Source organism: Suncus etruscus, chromosome 9 (genome assembly GCF_024139225.1).
Source record: "Suncus etruscus isolate mSunEtr1 chromosome 9, mSunEtr1.pri.cur, whole genome shotgun sequence".
In the NCBI taxonomy this organism is placed as follows: domain Eukaryota; kingdom Metazoa; phylum Chordata; class Mammalia; order Eulipotyphla; family Soricidae; genus Suncus; species Suncus etruscus.
In genome coordinates, this window is record NC_064856.1 from 109412345 (window position 1) to 109429653 (window position 17309).

The 17309-nt window shown below is 59.0% G+C and overlaps 1 protein-coding gene across 3 annotated transcripts in view; it reads right to left on the minus strand.

Annotated features, from left to right (window-relative positions):
* Positions 1 to 15173, minus strand: part of LTBP3 (latent transforming growth factor beta binding protein 3) — a 19144-nt gene extending 3971 nt beyond the window's left edge. For 2 of the 3 annotated variants that reach the window (XM_049780116.1, XM_049780115.1), the window contains exons 1-19: positions 15007 to 15173; positions 11963 to 12292; positions 11397 to 11599; positions 11145 to 11250; positions 10973 to 11065; positions 10749 to 10871; positions 9626 to 9784; positions 9318 to 9503; positions 7889 to 7905; positions 7738 to 7810; positions 7485 to 7583; positions 5030 to 5155; positions 4793 to 4924; positions 4561 to 4689; positions 4280 to 4402; positions 3713 to 3835; positions 2118 to 2240; positions 1788 to 1907; positions 110 to 238 (exon numbers count right to left, since the gene is read on the minus strand). In XM_049780116.1, coding sequence (XP_049636073.1) covers positions 110 to 238; positions 1788 to 1907; positions 2118 to 2240; positions 3713 to 3835; positions 4280 to 4402; positions 4561 to 4689; positions 4793 to 4924; positions 5030 to 5155; positions 7485 to 7583; positions 7738 to 7810; positions 7889 to 7905; positions 9318 to 9503; positions 9626 to 9784; positions 10749 to 10871; positions 10973 to 11065; positions 11145 to 11250; positions 11397 to 11599; positions 11963 to 12292; positions 15007 to 15070 — 2458 coding nt within the window. In that variant the 5' untranslated portion in view covers positions 15071 to 15173. Of the gene's footprint in view, positions 1 to 109; positions 239 to 1787; positions 1908 to 2117; positions 2241 to 3712; positions 3836 to 4279; positions 4403 to 4560; positions 4690 to 4792; positions 4925 to 5029; positions 5156 to 7484; positions 7584 to 7737; positions 7812 to 7888; positions 7906 to 9316; positions 9504 to 9625; positions 9785 to 10748; positions 10872 to 10972; positions 11066 to 11144; positions 11251 to 11396; positions 11600 to 11962; positions 12293 to 15006 lie in introns of all 3 variants that reach the window. The other variant, XM_049780114.1, reaches the window with a different exon arrangement.
* Positions 15174 to 17309: the final 2136 nt, after the last annotated feature.

Below are 17309 nucleotides of genomic sequence, written 5' to 3' on the forward strand. Positions count from 1 at the left end.
GCTTCTCCCCAGCCAAAGGAATTCCTTCCTGTTCCCAGTATTGAGTACAGTTGGGTCTGGAGACATCTTTGAGCCTTACAGCTGACTTTAGGGAAGAGGGGGGACTCACCCTCACAGCCGTGCTGGTCCTGGGTCGGGGTGAAGCCCTCATCACAGACACAGACGTAGGAGCCTTGCAGGTTCTCGCAGGCCCCGTGAGGAAGGCACAGACCTGGGTCCTGGCTGCACTCATCTATGTCTGCAGACAGGGGAGGGAGGGGCCCCTCAGGGGGAAGCCAGCACTTTCCCTCGGGGGTGGCCTTACACAAATCCAGGTCCCACATTTTCCCCTTGGATTCAATGTTCCCCCAACAGGAAGTTCACTCAGCCTGTCTGAGTGCAGGAATAGAAGTATATACTTCATCTGTGAGTTTCATCGAATTTTCAAAACGACCATCGAAGAGGGGCCCTAACATCTCAGCATGCAAAGACTTCCAGGGGGTGTCCTAAAATTTTCAAACCTCCTCACCCTTGGGCCAGAGGGATAATATAGCCAGTAATGCATTTGCCTTTCACAAAGACTACATGGGTTTGATCCCAGGCACTTCACATGGTACCAACAGAGTACCAAGAGAAGTGATTCCTGAGTGCAGAGCCAGGAGTAAGGCCTGAAAACCTTCATCACTCTTCAAAGCAGTTTATTTCCAACATCTTTCCAGGACCAGTGGTGGTCCGGGCCACAACTGTTGAAAAAAAAAAAATCTTTTTTTTTTTTTTTTTTGGTTTTTGGGTCACACCCGGCAGTGCTCAGGAGTTACTCCTGGCTCTAAGCTCAGAAATCGCCCCTGGGGCCCGGAGAGATAGCACAGCAGTGTTTGCCTTGCAAGCAGCCGATCCAGGACCAAAGGTGGTTGGTTCGAATCCCGGTGTCCCATATGATCCCCGGTGCCTGCCAGGAGCTATTTCTGAGCAGACAGCCAGCAGTAACCCCTGAGCAACGCAGGATGTGGCCCAAAAACCAAAAACCAAACCAAACAAAACAAAACAAAAAAACAGAAATCGCCCCTGGCAGACACAGGGGACCATATGGGATGCTGGGATTGCTGTGCTATCTCTCCAGCCTCCAGCTGTTGAAATTTTGAAGACCACTTCCAATAAATACTCCCACTCTGAAAAAAAAATACTCCCACTCTGACTCTACATCAGGCATTAGGGTTTGCTCCCATACAAACACCACCAGCTCCCTCAAGCTCTTGGTGCTCTGAGAATACTACCCCAGTCTGTACTTTCCTCTGCCTTGGGAACCAATTTCTGCAGCAAGTTCCTATTCAACTGTCACCTCTCCAATGCAACCAATCGTGAGTCCAGACCTCCTTTCAGCATTCAGCACCCTGGACTCTGAGAGTCGGTTTCGATGTTGGCCTTCTCTGCTGAGAGCCTGGATCATTGCTCAGTAATCGAGTCTTAGCATCAAAGCTGGCAGCCAGTAAACGCCTGCCAGTATGTTAACACCCGCAAAGGGCTTAGCACAGAGCCTGACACAGGGAGCTCCACAGTTCCCGCCAGTCTGATCATTAATGTTGGGGGGGGGGAGTGGAAAGGAGGGGCTAGGGATGTAGCTCAGAGGTAGAGCGCTTGCCTGGCACGCGTGACAACCTGGGTTTGATCCCCGGCACCGCAGCAAGAAAAGAAGAAAAACAAGAGTGGAAATTTGAATGAGAGGATAGAAGGAAAGACCAAAAAAGATCAGCAGCGTGTCTTGAAGATGGCTGCTCCCTGTCACTCCCCTCAGGTGCTCTCAGCCTTACCTTGGCATTTCCTGCCGCCCACCAGCCGGTGGCCCTGGGGACAGAGACATCGGTAGGAGCCATTGGTGTTGATACAGTCTCCCCCAATACAGGCTGCAGGGAAGTCGCACTCATCGATATCTGTGGGGGGTCAAAAAGGTGGAAAATCTCAGCCACTAATATTATCCCTGAGCTACCAAAGTTTCTCGCCCTAACTGGAGCTGCACCCCAAACCCCATTAGATCTGCTGGGGCTGGAGCTGGCGATGCACAGAGAGTCCTGGACTTGGATCCTGGGTCTTGAGTTTCTGGTGAGAGGAATAGGTCAGTCCCCCTACTAGTCTCCCCTTACCCTCACAGCGGCTCCGGTCCCTGGACAGATGGTAGCCGGAAAGGCACTGGCACTGGAATGACCCAGGCGTGTTGGTACAGAGGCCATTGTCACACACGTCTCCAGAGTCACACTCATCCACATCTGTAGGACACAGGGCAGATCAGGGTCTTGGGTGCCCAGGGTCAGCACAGCCAAGTCCCCCTGCTCCCCTGGGACACGCATGCCAAGTGATGTGTGTGTGTGTGACAGGACAGCTGCTGCCAGACACTCTGGCCCAGCCTGAAACCAAAGAGTTAGGGTTTCCCCATCCTTTGTCCCTTTCCACCTTTACTCCCTGCCCCCAATGCCTTGTGCTTCCCCACAGCCTCTCACTTCCACTCTAACGCATTCCCCTTCTTTCAGGTAAATCCTGTGCATTTGGGGTGGGGTGGGGTGGTGGTGATGGTGGTTTAGGCCATACTCCGTGGTGCAGAGGGCTTCTGGCTCTGGGCTAAGGGATCACTTCTGTTAGTGCTCCGAGGATCATCTGAGGTACCCAGGATCAAACTGGGTCTGGCTTCATGTCAGCCAAGCACCTTAGGCCCTGTACTGTCTGTTCCCATATGTGGCCCCAAAGTACCTTCAACTTCTGTGGTACCGGAAGTTGCTATCCTGGAAGCACATACTTTTCTACATTCCTGCTGGAGACTGGTCCTTGGCTACACCCAAGCCCCTTCCAACCATGCCCTGCTACACTGGGCCCCCTTACCAGCTCCCTTGACTCTGGTACTATCAGCACCCATCTCTCAGTGTCTCGCCTGTAGCACCCACCTCAACCTACAAATGTGGGGCCTAGGTGTGACTCCATGTCAGAGAACTCTTATCTGAGGTCTTTGGTCACCCTCAAAGTTTCCCACATGCAAGTGGCTGGCAGAGATGCCCCAACGTACATGCCAGCCTCTGTGCCCTTCACTCCAGCATCAGCCACACTTCTCATTGCTCATTTCTGCCCCACTATGGGCATCTCAAATGCCCCTTCCTCCCCTCTGTCTCTTTTGTCCTCAAGTCCTCTCCTCACCCGGGCCTTTGGGCTCATCTCCTTTCCCCTCATCAACTTGCCTCTCAGCCTCTGGGTCCTGAGTGCTGATGGGGACTGGGGCAAGCCAATTACGGGGCTAACAAGAGACTTTGCGTCTCCTCAAACCCTGAGGACTCTATCCCACTGGGTCCCCGAGGAGCCCCCAAACTGGAACCTGGAGGTTCCCTCCTTCAAATTCTCCTTTACCTGGACATCTGTTAAGAACCGAGGCAGTTTTCAGTTTTCACCTCGTTTCAGCCCATCTCATCATCGTCCCCACCCCTAGGCCCCGACTCTCCTCCCCTGCACCCAGATCTCTGGACTGTCTCCCACATACCATCACTCCCACACGCAGTGCCTGAGAACTCTTAACTCGGATGCTAAATCCTCTCCTCTCCCCCTTGGAATGTTTCAAATGTTTCGCCTCCCAAGATTTTACCCCCAGAGGAAATTCTAGTGGCCTCCTTCTGGATGGGGCGCTCTGAGAACAGAAGGGGTCGCGTCCAGCGGTTTGACGGATGGGATTCCGAGGAGGGGGTGTGAAGCTGGGACTCACCCAGGCAGCTGCGGGCGTCGGGGGCAGGCGCGTAGCCCTGGGCGCAGGTGCAGCGGAAGGAGCCCGGGAGGTTCTCGCACCAGCCGTGGGAGCAGGGGTTCCCCTCGGCGCACTCGTTCACGTCTACGGCGGAGAGGCCCCCTCGGATGCTGAACCCACCGCACGCACCAGGATCCGGTGGGCCAGTGACGGGGACCAGGGGATGTCACCCGCCCACCTGCTCCGGGAAGCCCCGTCCCGAGGCCACGCCCTCTCGGTCGCCAGGGCAATCCGCCCACGGCGCCGCTGATTGGCCCTAAGAGACCACGCCCCCATTCCAACCCCGCCCCTAGTTTAGGCCCCGCCTTCTCCCAATTTGGTGCGCGATGGCTTCCGGTCGCCAAGGCAACTCGTCGAGGGCGCCGCTGATTGGTCTTCGGAGACCACGCCCCATGCTAACCCCGCCCTCCGTCTAGGCCCCGCCCCTCCCGATCTGAAAGGCGTTGGCTTCCGGTCGCCAGGGCAACTCGCCGAGGGAGCCGCTGATTGGCTTTCGTAGACCACGCCCCGCCCAGGCCCCGCCCTCACCGCGACAGGCCCCGCCCCCTTGGCTGCGGTAGCCGGGCTGGCAGGGGATGCACTTGAAGCTGCCGGCTTTGTTCTCGCACTTGCCGTCGGGGCACGCCGCGGGGTCCCGGCACTCGTCGATGTCTTCGGGAGAGAGAGGGAGGGCCGGGGCCCGGCTCAGACGCCGCGATCGCGGAGCTCCTGGTCCCCGGGAGTGAGCGGGGCAGGAGTTGGGGCCCTTCTCCGCGCCCGGGGATCCCCGCCCAGGGCGCCCCCGGAGGCCCTGCAGCGGCCTCTCCCACCTTCGCACACGGGCGGCCGCGAGGCCTTCAGGCGGTAGCCGGGGTAGCAGTTGCACTTGTAGTGGCCGGGGAAGTTGAGGCAGAAGCCGCCGTCGCCGCACACGTGGGGCTTGGCGCACTCGTTCAGGTCTGCGCGGGAATATGGGGGCGCGGGAGCGGATCGCGCGCGATCGAGGGGGACCGTGGGGGCAGCTCCCCAGCTCCGGCCCCCGCCGCCGCCCCGGCCGCTCACCCACGCACGACCGGCCCCCGGCGCCCACGTGCAGCCGGTAGCCGCGGTGGCAGTGGCAGTTGTAGGAGCCGCCCGTGTTCATGCAGATGCCCCGCCCGGCGCCGCACGGCTCCGCCTCGCACTCGTTCACGTCTGGGGACACGCGAGCCATCACGTCGATCGATCAGGGAGGACCGGCCCCGCACCCTCCCCGGGGTGTCCTTCCCCCTGCCCGCACCCCCCGCCGGCCGCGCTCACCCACGCAGTAGCGGTGCTGCGGGTGCGACCGGTAGCCCGGGTTGCAGTGGCAGGAATAGTCGGGCGGGCCCGGCACGCACTCCCCGTGGCCGCAGATGTTCTGGTTCAGGCGACACTCGTCGGTCTCTGCGGACACGGGCAGGGGCCGCTCGGTGAGGGGGGCAGGCCTCGACCACCATCGACATATGGCTCTGGATCTCTGCGCACTCCTACTGCAGTCCTGATTTTTGTCCCCCAAATTAAGACCTAGCCCCAGATGAGCTCCCCCAATTCTGAGCCCAGATCTCCAGAAAGCTCTGTCTCCGCTCCAGTTGTTTGATTTGGAGGGGGCATTTTGGGCCACACCCGGCGGTGCTCCGCGGTTACTCCAGTCTGCACTCAGAAATCACTCCTGGCAGGCTTGGGGGGGACCCTATGGGATGCCGCAGATGGAACCCGGGTAGGCCGCGTGCAAGGCTAAAGCCCTTCCCGCAGTGCTGTCGCTCTGGCACCGTGTTTAGTTTTTGTCCTGGTTTTAGGCCACAGCCAGCTGCTCTGCTCAGGGATCACTCCTGCTGTGATCAGAAGTAATGCTGGCCACTTCAACCCCAGTAGCTGCATTATTTACTTATTTTAGAAACGAATTTATTTTCCATCAGACAGGATTTTTCATTCCTGTTTCAGTCTGGAAAGAACAACTTAATACCATTCAGTGGCCTGAGCAGTGGGAGCTGCAGATCAGTCATTCGAGGGGCTCTGACACCCCTTTTCCTCAGTCCCCAACATTTTTTTTTGTTGTTGTTGGTAACTGTTGGTTTACAAGACTATATTTTAGGGCAGCAATTGCACACCACACGTCCACCACCAGATCACTTCGATATTTTACACCCTTCAATCTCAAGAGCTGGTGAGATGGGTAGGGTACCTTGAGTAGGGTTCCTGCCTTGCAAGTGGCTGACTCAGCACCCCATATTGTCCCCGGGGCCCCACCAAGAGTGATCCTTGATTGCAGAGCCAGGAGTAATTGCTGAGCACCACCAGGTGTAGCCCAAAAACAAAACAAAAAAAACCTTTCAATTTCAGTCATAACTATTATCTCCTTCCCTAGCGACTCCCGACACACCTCCCTGGGGTGGCCCACCCAAGTCTTCTCTCAAAGAGCTCATCTAAACTCTGGGGCTCAGTCAGAGGCTCTCAGGCAGCTGTGAAGTTCACCCACATACGGGGTGATTTGGTTTAGCTGCGTGACCTGGGGAGAGTGACTGGACCTCTCTGATCCTCTTCTCTCATCTCAGCACTGTGGCAAGCTATGCTCGCTCCACAGAGTCTGAGAAGGCTGGATGATATTCAGTACGTGAAGCCGTCAGTCAGGGCCTGGCACTGGGCAATGGCCAGGCAGAGCTGGCATGAAGTCCAGTGCCCCAAACCCTGAACTTCCCACAGCCTTTGGGAGGAAACCCAAGCCTCTTAAGCAGGCAGCATGCGCCAGCCCTCGGGTTCAGAACACGGGTCTCTGTGGTTTCCTCACACCGCTGTTCCATTTTCCATGCCCAGGAATGTCCTCCTCGGCCTACACACCCTTCCTTTCCCTTCCTCACTTCTCTTTTCATTTTCAACACTCCTTTCGGCCCAGTCAGAATGTGTCCTGTCCTGCTACCCACTGCATACATACTATCACAGACCAGATATTCCTTCCTTCTCAGATTTGTATGTATAGAGCACTTAGGAAACATTTATGAAGCATGCTTCATGTTTTTTTACTAGATTTTTACTCACTTCTTTGTTGCCTTCTACTCCATAAACACAGGGTATTTCAGTCTGTTTTAATTAATTAATTTTTGGTTTTTGGGCCACATCTGGTATTGCTCAGAGGTTACTCCTGGCTCTGCACTCAGAAATCACTCATGGCAGTGCTTGGGAGGGGTCCTAGGGGGTACCTGGTTGCAAGGTAAATTGCCCTTCCTATTGTACTATTACTTCAGCCCTTTCCTTTTTATTTCTTTTGGTTGTTGTTTGTTTGTTTGTTTTTGGGTCACACCCAGCAGCGCTCAGGGGTTACTTTTGGTTCTACAATCAGAAATCGCTCCTGGCAGGCTCGGGGGACCATATGGGATGCCGGGATTCAAAACACCGTCCTTCTGCATGTAAGGCAAATGCCTTACCTCCATGCTAGCTCTCTGGCCCAAGACCCTTTCCTTTTTCCTTTTTCTTTGTATCCCTAGCACCTAAATAGCACTTGGCACATAGCAGCTACTTAATGTTTGTTGAAGGAGGGAGGAAGAAGAAATGTCTCTGAACTGGCCACACCATGACAGTACCCAGCATCACTGGAGGGCAAAAGGAGATCTCTGCGGCCCTCAGTGGCTTTCCCAGTGCCAGGCCCCGACCAGTAACCCACCTAATTTTGGAGGCGCGCAAGCCTACAAGGGCAAGGCCTACAGGTGGGTGGGGACGTGGCCTAGGCGGCGGGTCTTACCTGTGACCTGAGTTGGGGCGATCTCCACAGCGCTTCGGGACGGGGGCAAGTCGGGCAGGAAGCGGCGCATGGTGGGCGGCGAAGGCCGGGAGATGAGCTCTGCGGGCGGCAGCAGCGCACACCCAGGGGTGTGCATGAGGATCGGGGGTTGGGGATAACACATTTGGCCCCCCGACTTTGACGCCGGAACACACACACACACAAACACGTCCCCACACACATCCCTGCAAGGTCCCTGTGGGGTCCCGCTCACCCGGGTAGGGTCTGGCCAGAGCAGTGGTGGCCGTCGGGTGGCTCTGCTGAGCTGCCGGTTCCTCGATCGCTGGCTAAGAGTGGTGACAGCAGCAGCGTGAGCCCTGGGCCCCGCATCTCCCCGCCCCTCCCGCCTGGGCTCTCGTACTCACAGCGTTGGTGCTCACCCCTAGAAGGGAAGCAGAGGGGTGCGTTAGGATTGAGCTGGAAGAGACAGGAAGGACAGTTGGGTCTGGGCCTAAGTTTTGCAAAATGTAAAAAACAAAAATTTGGGGCCGGAGAGATAGCATGGAGGGTAAAGCGTTTGCCTTTCAGGTCATCAGTTCGAATCCCGGCATCCCATAGGGTCCCCCGAGCCTGCCAGGAGTGATTTCTGAGCATAGAACCAGGAGTAACCCCTGAGTGATGTGTGACCCCCCCAAAAAATATTTTACAGGGGCTGAACCAATAGTAAAGTGAGGAGGGTGTTTGTCTTGCACATGGTGACCCCGATTCGATTCCTGGTATCCCATCTGATGCCCCAAGCTCTGCCAGGAGTAGTTCCTGAGTGCAGAGCGAGGAGTAACTCCTGAGCACTATCTGGTGTAGCCTCCAAACCATGATGATATATGCATCATTGGGCTAGAGAGATCCTGTAAACATTTGGGTAGTGTTTGCATGTTTGACCTGGCTTTGATCCTCAGTTGTCCTCCCCTCCACTGTACATTTCCCTGAGCCCACCAGGAGTAATCTCTGCGCTCAGACACAGGAATAAGCCCTAAGCACAGCGGTACATGGTCTCCCCCAAAACAGACAAATGAACAAACTAAAACTGTGCAAGTCATGTCTCAACTGGTGATCTGGCTCGGCGACAGAGCACATGACATGACAAGGGGGAGAACCAGCAGCCAAGAAGCATTTGCATTGGCCAGAGAAATGCTACAAAGGTTAAGGCCCCGCATGTGGCAGAGCCCTGCTCCATCCCTGAACCGCCCAAGGTCTCATGAGCACCAGCCAACGAAAGTGGCCTAAGCCTCCACCCCCATCCAACAATAAACAAATAAGGGATTTGCCGCAGGGGTCAGCAAAACAAGCTGGAGCTAGTGGTGATCCGATCCGTGGGTGCTGGAACAAGGCCCAAATCCCTGATGGGCAGGGGGTTGCTAAGGAACAACATGTGGGTGGAATCATGCCCTGGTCTGGGGAGCGCAGGGGTTCCGTGGTCAGAAGCCCAGATCTGCAGGGCCTGTTTTTTGTTTGTTTGTTTGTTTGTTTGTTTTTGGGTCACACCCAGCAGCGCTCAGGGGTTACTCCAGGCTTTGCACTCAGAAATCACTCCTGGCAGTCTCCGGGAACGCTATGGGATGCCAGAATTCAAACTACTGTCTGCCCTGGATCATCTGAGTGCAAGGCAAACGTCCTATCATTGTACTATCTCTCCGGCCCTGCAGGGCCTGTTTATAGGAGTTTTTTGGGTTCAAGACTCAGCTCTGTTGGGATGGGTTTATGCTTAGAACCTTGACTAGGAGGAAGGGTTAGACTCCGAGGTTCCTGGGTCGGTTGGTGGGTTCAGGGGTCTGATCTTTGAAACTGGTACCAGACCTTTCTCTTCTTCCGTGTCCTCAGGTGGCAGTGCCCGGCTTGGGGTCTCCGGCAGCTGCTGGGGCTTGGGTGGTCCATCAGGGTGCAGGTAAAGAGAAAAGTCGCTTTCACCCTGGATGGTGAGGGTCTGGTGGGAGGTGAGGATGTGATACCCCTTCCCAGCGGGGCAGATCTCCTTGAAAGCAGCTGCAGCCAGAACAAGGGGCAGAGGAGTGAGTGTTCCTGGGCAGGCAGATGGGCACGAGGTCCTCACCCCCATGCTGGGAAGTCACCCAGCCTCTCCCCCAACCCCATGTGCCCTGGCTCACCAGTGCCATCGGCTGGGCAGCGCTGGCACCGCACACCCCAGGCCTTGCCGACGCTACAGCAGCAGAGCTGGCGGGTGAGGCGGGTGGTCAAGGGGTGCTGGCATTGGTGCTCGGGGCTCACCATGCGGAAACACAGGCTCTTCTCCTCGGGCTTGTCCGCTGAGGGGCCAGAGCACATCATGGACAACTGGGTTCAGTGCTGCCCACCCTCCTTCCCAGCCCAGGCAACCCTCAGTCCTGTTCCCCCATATGACCCTGAATCCAGGTGACGTTAGATAAGTTGGAACTGTGACACCTGGCCTGACCAACCCCATTTTTCTGCTCTCTTCACCCTTCCCTCTTCACCCCACCTGCCCATCCTTCCAGCTATCTATGACCCTGGCCTTTGCAACTTCTTTTGGGGGGGCGGTCACACCAGCGATGCTCAGGGGTTACTACTGGCTCTGCACTCCTGGGAGGCATGGGATGCCAAGATTCAAACCACAGTCTTCCTGGATTGGCTGCATGCAAGGCAAATGCCCTACTGCTGTGCTCTCTCTAGCCCTGATCCTTGCGACTTCTGACCCACAGATCTTAGTCTCTCTGCTCTAGATCTGGACTTTTAGTTTTGTTTTGTTTTGTTTTCTGCTTTTTGGGCCACATCTCAGAGTACTTAGGGGTTACTCCTGGCTCTGTGCTCAGAAATTGCTCCTGGCAGGCTCAGGGGACCATATGAAATGCCAGGGATCCAACCCGGGTCCGTCCTATGTTGGTCACATGCAAGGCAATTGCCCTATCGCTGTGCTATCACAATTCTGGACTTCCAGAATTCTACATGACCTTTTTTTTTTCCTTCTTGGTTTTGGGCCTTCCCTGGTGGTGCTCAGGGATTGGTCCTGCCTCTGCACTCAGATAAATTACTCCTGGCAAGCTCATAGTACCATATAGGATGCTGGGAATCAAACCTGGGTCAGCTGCGTGTAAGGAAAACGTCCTATCCGATGTACTATCAGCCTGCCCCCCAGCCCTGCTTTCACTCTTGCTCTTCTCGAACCCTATCCTGGCATCTAGAAATCTGGCCGCTCCTCCCTGGTGCCTAGGAACCTCCTAGGAACCCAACCCCGACACCCCACACCAGTCTCACCTATGCACTGTGTGCGAGAGGGGCCCAGGCTGTGTCCCGGTGGGCAGGCACAGCGGTAGGATCCGGGTGTGTTGAGACAGTCACCGTGGCGACACAGGCCGGGCATGGTGCACTCATTGATATCTGCAGTGAGGAGACCAGAGGCTTAGCCCCAAGTCGAGTTGGGAGGTCCAGCTGCTCCAGAAACCTGGGGATGCCCCTGTTGCCCTCACCCGTGACCTTACCCTGGCAGTGGGTGCTGTTGAGTCTCTTGTAGCCCTGAGGGCAGTCAGCACCCATGTCCCCGCGGAGAGGCCCTGGCTTCTGCACCCCTGTATCTACAGAGAGAGGGGAACATGGCTGGGGGACCGGAGAGTGGCGGCCAAAGGCAGGGTGGGAAAGGGACGAGACACTCACACTGTAGTTGGGGACACTTGTGGCACTTGCTCTGGCCCCAGGCGGTGCCGATGCTCCCGCAACAGTCCTCCTGCTTGGTGAGGCCGGGCAGCGGGGTGCTGCCACACTGGGGAGGTGGGCAGAGATCACGCGGTGCCCCCACCACCCCTCTACCCCCCATTTCCTGGGCCCTTCCCGCCCCCCCTGTAGGTAGGCCTGCAAGCCCCGAGTTCTGAACACTGCGGTATGAGCAGAGACCCAGGGACCACTCACGGGCTGCTTAGGCAGCGTGTCCTGGAAGCAGCGACCCAAGGGCTTCTGCGTGGCTGGCCGGGGGTGCGAGGGCTTGGGGTGCGGCAGCAGGTGCTGGGAGGGAGCTGAGCCCTCGGCGTTGGAGCCCTCAATGCGGTGCACTTGGACGGAGGCCTCGGGTGGGTGATGGACGCGGACATTGACCACGGGGGGCGGGGCCTGCACTGGGGGCGGAGCCGGGTTCAGGGGCGGGGCCTATACTGGGGGCAGAATCATTTGTTCATGGGTGGGGCCTGCATTAGGGTGGAGCCGGGTTCAGGGGTGAGGCCTATACTGGGCAGAATCATTTATTCATGGGTGGAGCCTATACTGGGCAGAATCATTTATTCATGGGTGGGGCCTATACTGGGCAGAATCATTTATTCATGGGTGGGGCCTATGCTGGGCAGAATCATTTGTTCTTGGGCGGGGCCTGCATTGGGGCGGACGGGGCCTATACGGGGGGCAAAGTCAGGGTTCAAGGGCCCTTGTCCACCACCTTTGAGTGCCCTCCCCCCCACCCCTGGGCTTGCAGGTGGTCCCAGTACCTTCCGCTGAGATCTGTCCGGGTCCGAGGGGCACCAGGAAGGCCGCGTGCTGGGCTGGGGGCCCCTCGCCCGGGCCCGGCGGGTCTGCGATCACCTGGACCGCGTAGATGGCGTGTTTGCTGGCTCCCGACTCGCCCTCGGCTGCCAGCGCGCTTGTGGACAGCGGCCCCCCGCGGCCGGGGCCTGACCCCGGCCCCGAGCCTGCGGCCCCTCCGCCAGCTCCGCCACCGGTGGGCACTTGGCAGAAGCGCCCCGTGAAGTCGGGGGGACACAGGCACTGGTTGCGGGACGAGCACTGGCCGCCGTTCATGCAGGGCAGCGGGCACACCACTGGGGAGGGAAAGAGGGTGAGGCCTGGCCTGGCCCCCCAACCGCGCCCTGCATCATTCCATCACCCTCTTCCTCTCAGCCCACTGGCTCTGCCCGCCCGGGGAAACTGGATTTGGGTGTGTGTGTTGCTTTTTGTTTTGTTTTTGGGGCTACTCCTGACTCTGAGCTCAAAAATCACTCCTGGCAGGCTCGGGACCATATGGAATGCCAAGGATCCAACCTAGGTCAGCTGCGTGTAAGGCAAATGCCCTACCGCGTGCTATTGCACCAGCCCGGGTTTGTTTTTATGGGGTCATATCTAGCGGTGCTCAGGGCTTACTCCTGGCTCAGGTCTCACTTCCAGCAGGTTCCAAGGAATCAAAGGTGAACCTGGGTTAGCCACATGCAAGACAAGAACTGTCCTACCTCTCCAGTCCCTCACCCCAGCCTCCCCATCTCTCCTTAACCTAGGCCCCAGGGACTCAGGTCTCCCCCCCAACAGCATCCCCCGTGATGTTCTGGGCTCCCCGCTGTCCCTCTGAGCTACTCCAGAGTCCCTGAGCCTTACCTCTGCCTTGAGGCCCTCCAGATTACTGTCCCTCTCCTGCTTGTCACCTACAAACACCCCCGAGCTCCCAGACCCTTATCTGGACACTTGAAGGATCTCCACAATCCCAAGAGAGCCTTCTGCACACCACAGTTCATACGCCTCCTTTTCCTTCTCTAGCAAATGAACTCCGGCCTCTGCGCCTGTTCCTGCCACTTCCCATTTCTACATTTTCACCTCAGTTTTTTTTTTTTGTTTTTTTTTTTTAGCCATACCCAGTGGTGCTCAGGAATCACTCCTAGCGGCCCTGGGGGACCTAAGATTCCCACTGTACTATCACCCCAGCCCCTCACATCAGATTTTTCATGGGGTGAGGTTCTGAGGTCCCAACCAGCAGTACTGGGGTTCACTCTGCCATGCAGTGCTCAGGGTGCATTCTCAGGGGTCCCACATGCCAAGCTTATGCTCCTGCCCCTCAGCTTCTCTCCGGCCTGTGTTCAAACCTGATTCCCTTGCTCTCAGCCTTGCCTCCAAGAAGCCTTTCCTGCCGCCCCCTCACCCTGTAGCCTCTCTCTTTCTCTGTGTGTTTTTGGGCTATATACTCAGCCATGCTCAGGGGTTACTTCTGGCTCTGTGCACAGAAATTCCTCCTGGCAGGCTCAGAGGACCCTATGGGATGCCGGAGATGGAGCCCCTGGGTTGGCTGCATGCAAGGCAAGTGCGCGCCCACTGTGCTATCGCTCCAGCCTCTCCCTTCATCTCCCACCGCTGCCCAGCTCTGCCTGGCACCTGGCTCCGTTCTATCTCTGGCTCCGTTTTATCGCTGTCTCCTGTGCTGCCAGGGAAGGAAATCGAGGCGCATCTCACACCCAGCCCAGGGGCCCAGCCGCTGTCCCTCCTGTCCCCTGGCTGCCCTCCTGGACACCAGCTGGTCGCCTAGGGAACCACCCACAGGCTGGGCGTGAGGGGCCTGGCTGAGCTGCCCAGCCCGGTGTGCATCCTGTGGCCCACAGGCGGCAGAGAGGTGTGTCCAGCCAGGGGAGGCAGAAGCTTCTCTTTCCTGGCCCCCCCTAGTCACCCACAGCGGTGAGAGTGACCTCCCAGTGACACCCGCCCACTTGGGCCTGGGCACTGAGCCTGGGGGATGTGGGCAGCGTGGATGGAGACAGGAGCCGGGACAGGGCAGCCAGGGCAGGGGCAGCAGGCGCTCTCATGCAATCAGTCATCCAGTCCCACACGCACACACATGTCCGGGCCCCTGGAACACTCCCTAGTGACTGGGATGGCTCATACAACACAGAGAAACACTGACTAGCTGCCCCCACAATGCCATAGCCCCCAGCAACTCACAGCCCGAGGTAACAGGCAGAACTGGGGCCCCACTTGCTGCTGTGCTGAGGACAGGAATGTGGGTTGGGGGGCTGGGCTGTTTTGCTGGTTCCATCCTGTGCTGGCCCTAATTACCGGTCCAGGAGGGTGATTACTACTGCGACACCCCCCCCACAAGCACAACCCTGCCTGGCAGAGTGGGGGAGAGCCGTGCATGCATGTCGCAGGCGGGCTCTGTGCACAGAGGGAGGGGGTACTCCTGGCAGGACTGGCGGGGGGGGGTCATCTCTGGGGAGGCTGAGCTGTGGGACTTGGGGAAAAGTGGGGGCTGGGACCCTGACTGAGTAAGCCCTCCCCTCCAGGCCTGCCGCCCACTTCTGAGGCCTCTGGTCCCTCCGGCCCGGCCCGTGCAGACCTGCCACCTCCTCCAACCAGAACTCAGGAGTTCCCTCTGCCCAGGGGTTCAGACATTTTTCAAGACTTTTCAAGCTCCTTCCAGCCAATGGATTTCTGGGAGGCTTCTGAAACCTTCCCAGAGCCCTTCTGTCCCCTCTCACCTCTTCCAGCGTGGCTGACCCCGCTCCCTCCAGACCCAGGCCCTGCCCGGAGCCCCTTCCCCGGGGGTGGGGTGTCCCCTACATCTCCCCCACAACACACACTCTCATGTCCTCACCCTCCCTAGGCCTCACCCCCTAGCAAGCTAGGGGCCAAATTGGGGCCTCGGTGGTGGTGGTCCTCGCTGGGCTCTGGGGCCCTAGCTGTCGCCTGCCTAGCAGGGGTGCAAGACCTGGCCTAGGGGTCACCCAGCCGGATCCTCCCAGCCCATCCCGCACCCCCAGAGCTCCCCGCCGGCCCTCACCCACGCGGAAGCCGGAGCCCGTGAGCGTGTCGGTGCTGTGTCCGTTCTCCCCGATGAGGGTCATGTTGGAGCCCTGCTGACAGCTGTCGCGACACTGGCCCTTGACGCACGTCCGCTTGCAGATCACCGGCGCGAAGACCACCTTGAAGCGCTCGCGGGCCAGCGCCCCGCCCCCGGCCCCGCCGGCGCCCCGCTCGCCCGCCGGACCCCCCGAGCCCCGCTGGGGCCGCAGCAGCAGCAGCAGAAGCAGCAGCGGCAGCGGCAGAGGCAGCCCCAGCCCCGCCGGGCCCCGCGCGCGCATCGCCGGGCCCGGGCCGCCTGCAGAGCCCGGGGCGCGCGGTGGGGACTCCCGGGGAGAGGCGCGCGGGGCACCCGGGACCCCCCGAGCCAGCCGGAAGCCGGGCCGGGCTGCGGGGCCGAGAGCCCGGAGCGTGGAGCCAGCGGGGGCGAGCAGTCGTTTGCGCGCGCGGCGAGGCCGAGGAGCTTGGGGCGCTGGCCCCGCGCCACCGGCTCTCCACCCGGGGCGCTTTTATTTTTTGGCACCCCCTGTTTATTTTTTCCTCCTCCTTTTCGGTGCTCGCGTTGCCGCAGCCGCCTGGTGGAGAGGGGGTGCGGGCTGGAGGGAGGGCGGAGGCCGGAGGCGGGGCTGGACCCGCCCCACCCCACCCCAAAAAACACGCCCCCGAACCCCTTCCAGCGGGCCCTCACCTGGGAGTGCCCACAGCCTGGCCCGGCCCGGCCGCTGGATTCCTCCGGGCGGGGGCTGGGGGGAACCCCCGGGCTGGCAATGTTGGGGGCGGGTGACAGTCGGCGCCACCCCAGGGAGAGGGGACTGGAGAGCGGGATGAGAGACCCAGGAACCTATATCCTCTCCTTGCTACCCTCCCAACTGCACCCCGCCTCGCAGATGGGGTCCCCAGCGCCCTCAGTTCAAGTTCACTCTCTGCAGAGAAAAGGAGCCCTCAGTCCCCAGGCCTAGCAACCAGCAAGGTCCTGGGAAGAAGCCCAGAAGAGGGTCCAGAAGCGAAGCAGAAGGAACAAAGCTGGAAAGCCAGCTCTTCTGAGCGGGGTACCCCCCTAATCTGCTCCCTCATCCCCCTTCCCTAGGGTGCTGGTGCCCACTGCCACCTCCTCCCCCGCTGGCCTTGTCTGGCCCGGCTGGCTGGCGGGCCTGGCGCTGGGCCTCAGACGCTCCGGAATCGCCAAGCTCTGAGCTCAGGGCCTGGCCCCCTTCCCGGGCTGACTGCCGGAGATTGGGGCGCTGCTCAGAGCCAGGCCGGCCGGGAGGGGCACAGCGGGGGCCCCAGGGCAGGGGCTGGCAGGGCCTGGAGGAGCCGAGCCTGGTGGTTGGCCTGCAGTGGTGGCCCAAAGCGTGCCCCCCGCCCCGGCTGGTTCTGAGAACTCCCTTGGGTCCAGTTTCTGACTCACCAGAGCTCAGCTGGGGAGCGGGCAGGCGGGTAGGTGGGTGGTGTGGTCAGGCCTGGCCGCTGCCAAGTCAGGGTGACACCGAGGCCTCTCCCACTGGGCCCTGGGACAGTCTGCAGGGTAGGGGGCCTGGTGGGGCCAGGAGGTGGCTTTGAGGATGAGTGTATTTGGATGATGGGGGATTGAGGGGAACCCCCAGGATGTGGCTCTGGGAATGTCTGATTACTGTGCGCGGTAAGGGGTCACCCATGTCCCCTCACTGCTGAAATCCAAGAGAAGTGGACCAGCCGCCACTCCCCCACACTGAGTCAGGACGCCCTAGGTCAGACTTGGGGCTGGTAAAAGGAAGCCTGGGGGAGCTCTGCGGGACTGAGAGGATAGGGGTGCAGGGGAAGAAAATGATCAGATTCATTGCTTCCAGGTTGTTTTTTGTTGGTTTGGTTTAGTTTTAGGGCCACACCCAGAGGCACTCTGGGGTTACTTCTGACTGCGCTAAAAATCACTCCTGGCGGTCAGGAGAGATAGCACAGCGGTCAGGCGTTTGCCTTGCAAACAGCTGATCCAGGATGGATGGTGGTTCTAATCCCAGCATCCCAGATGGTCCCCTGTTCCTGCCAGGAGTGATTTCTGATCATAGAGCCAGAAGTGACCCCTGAGCGCTGTCAGGTGTGACCCCCCAAAAAAATCACTCCTGGCAGGCTCCAGGGGACCCTATAAGATGCTGGGGGTTAAACCCAGGTCAGCCATTTGCAAGGCATGTTTTCTGGCCCCTTTGTTTTTGGTGTTGGTTTTGGGGGCACCCAGAAGTGCTGAAGGACTACTTCTGGGTCTGGCCCAGTGCTCAGGAGTGACTCCTAGCACTGTTCAGAGGACCACAG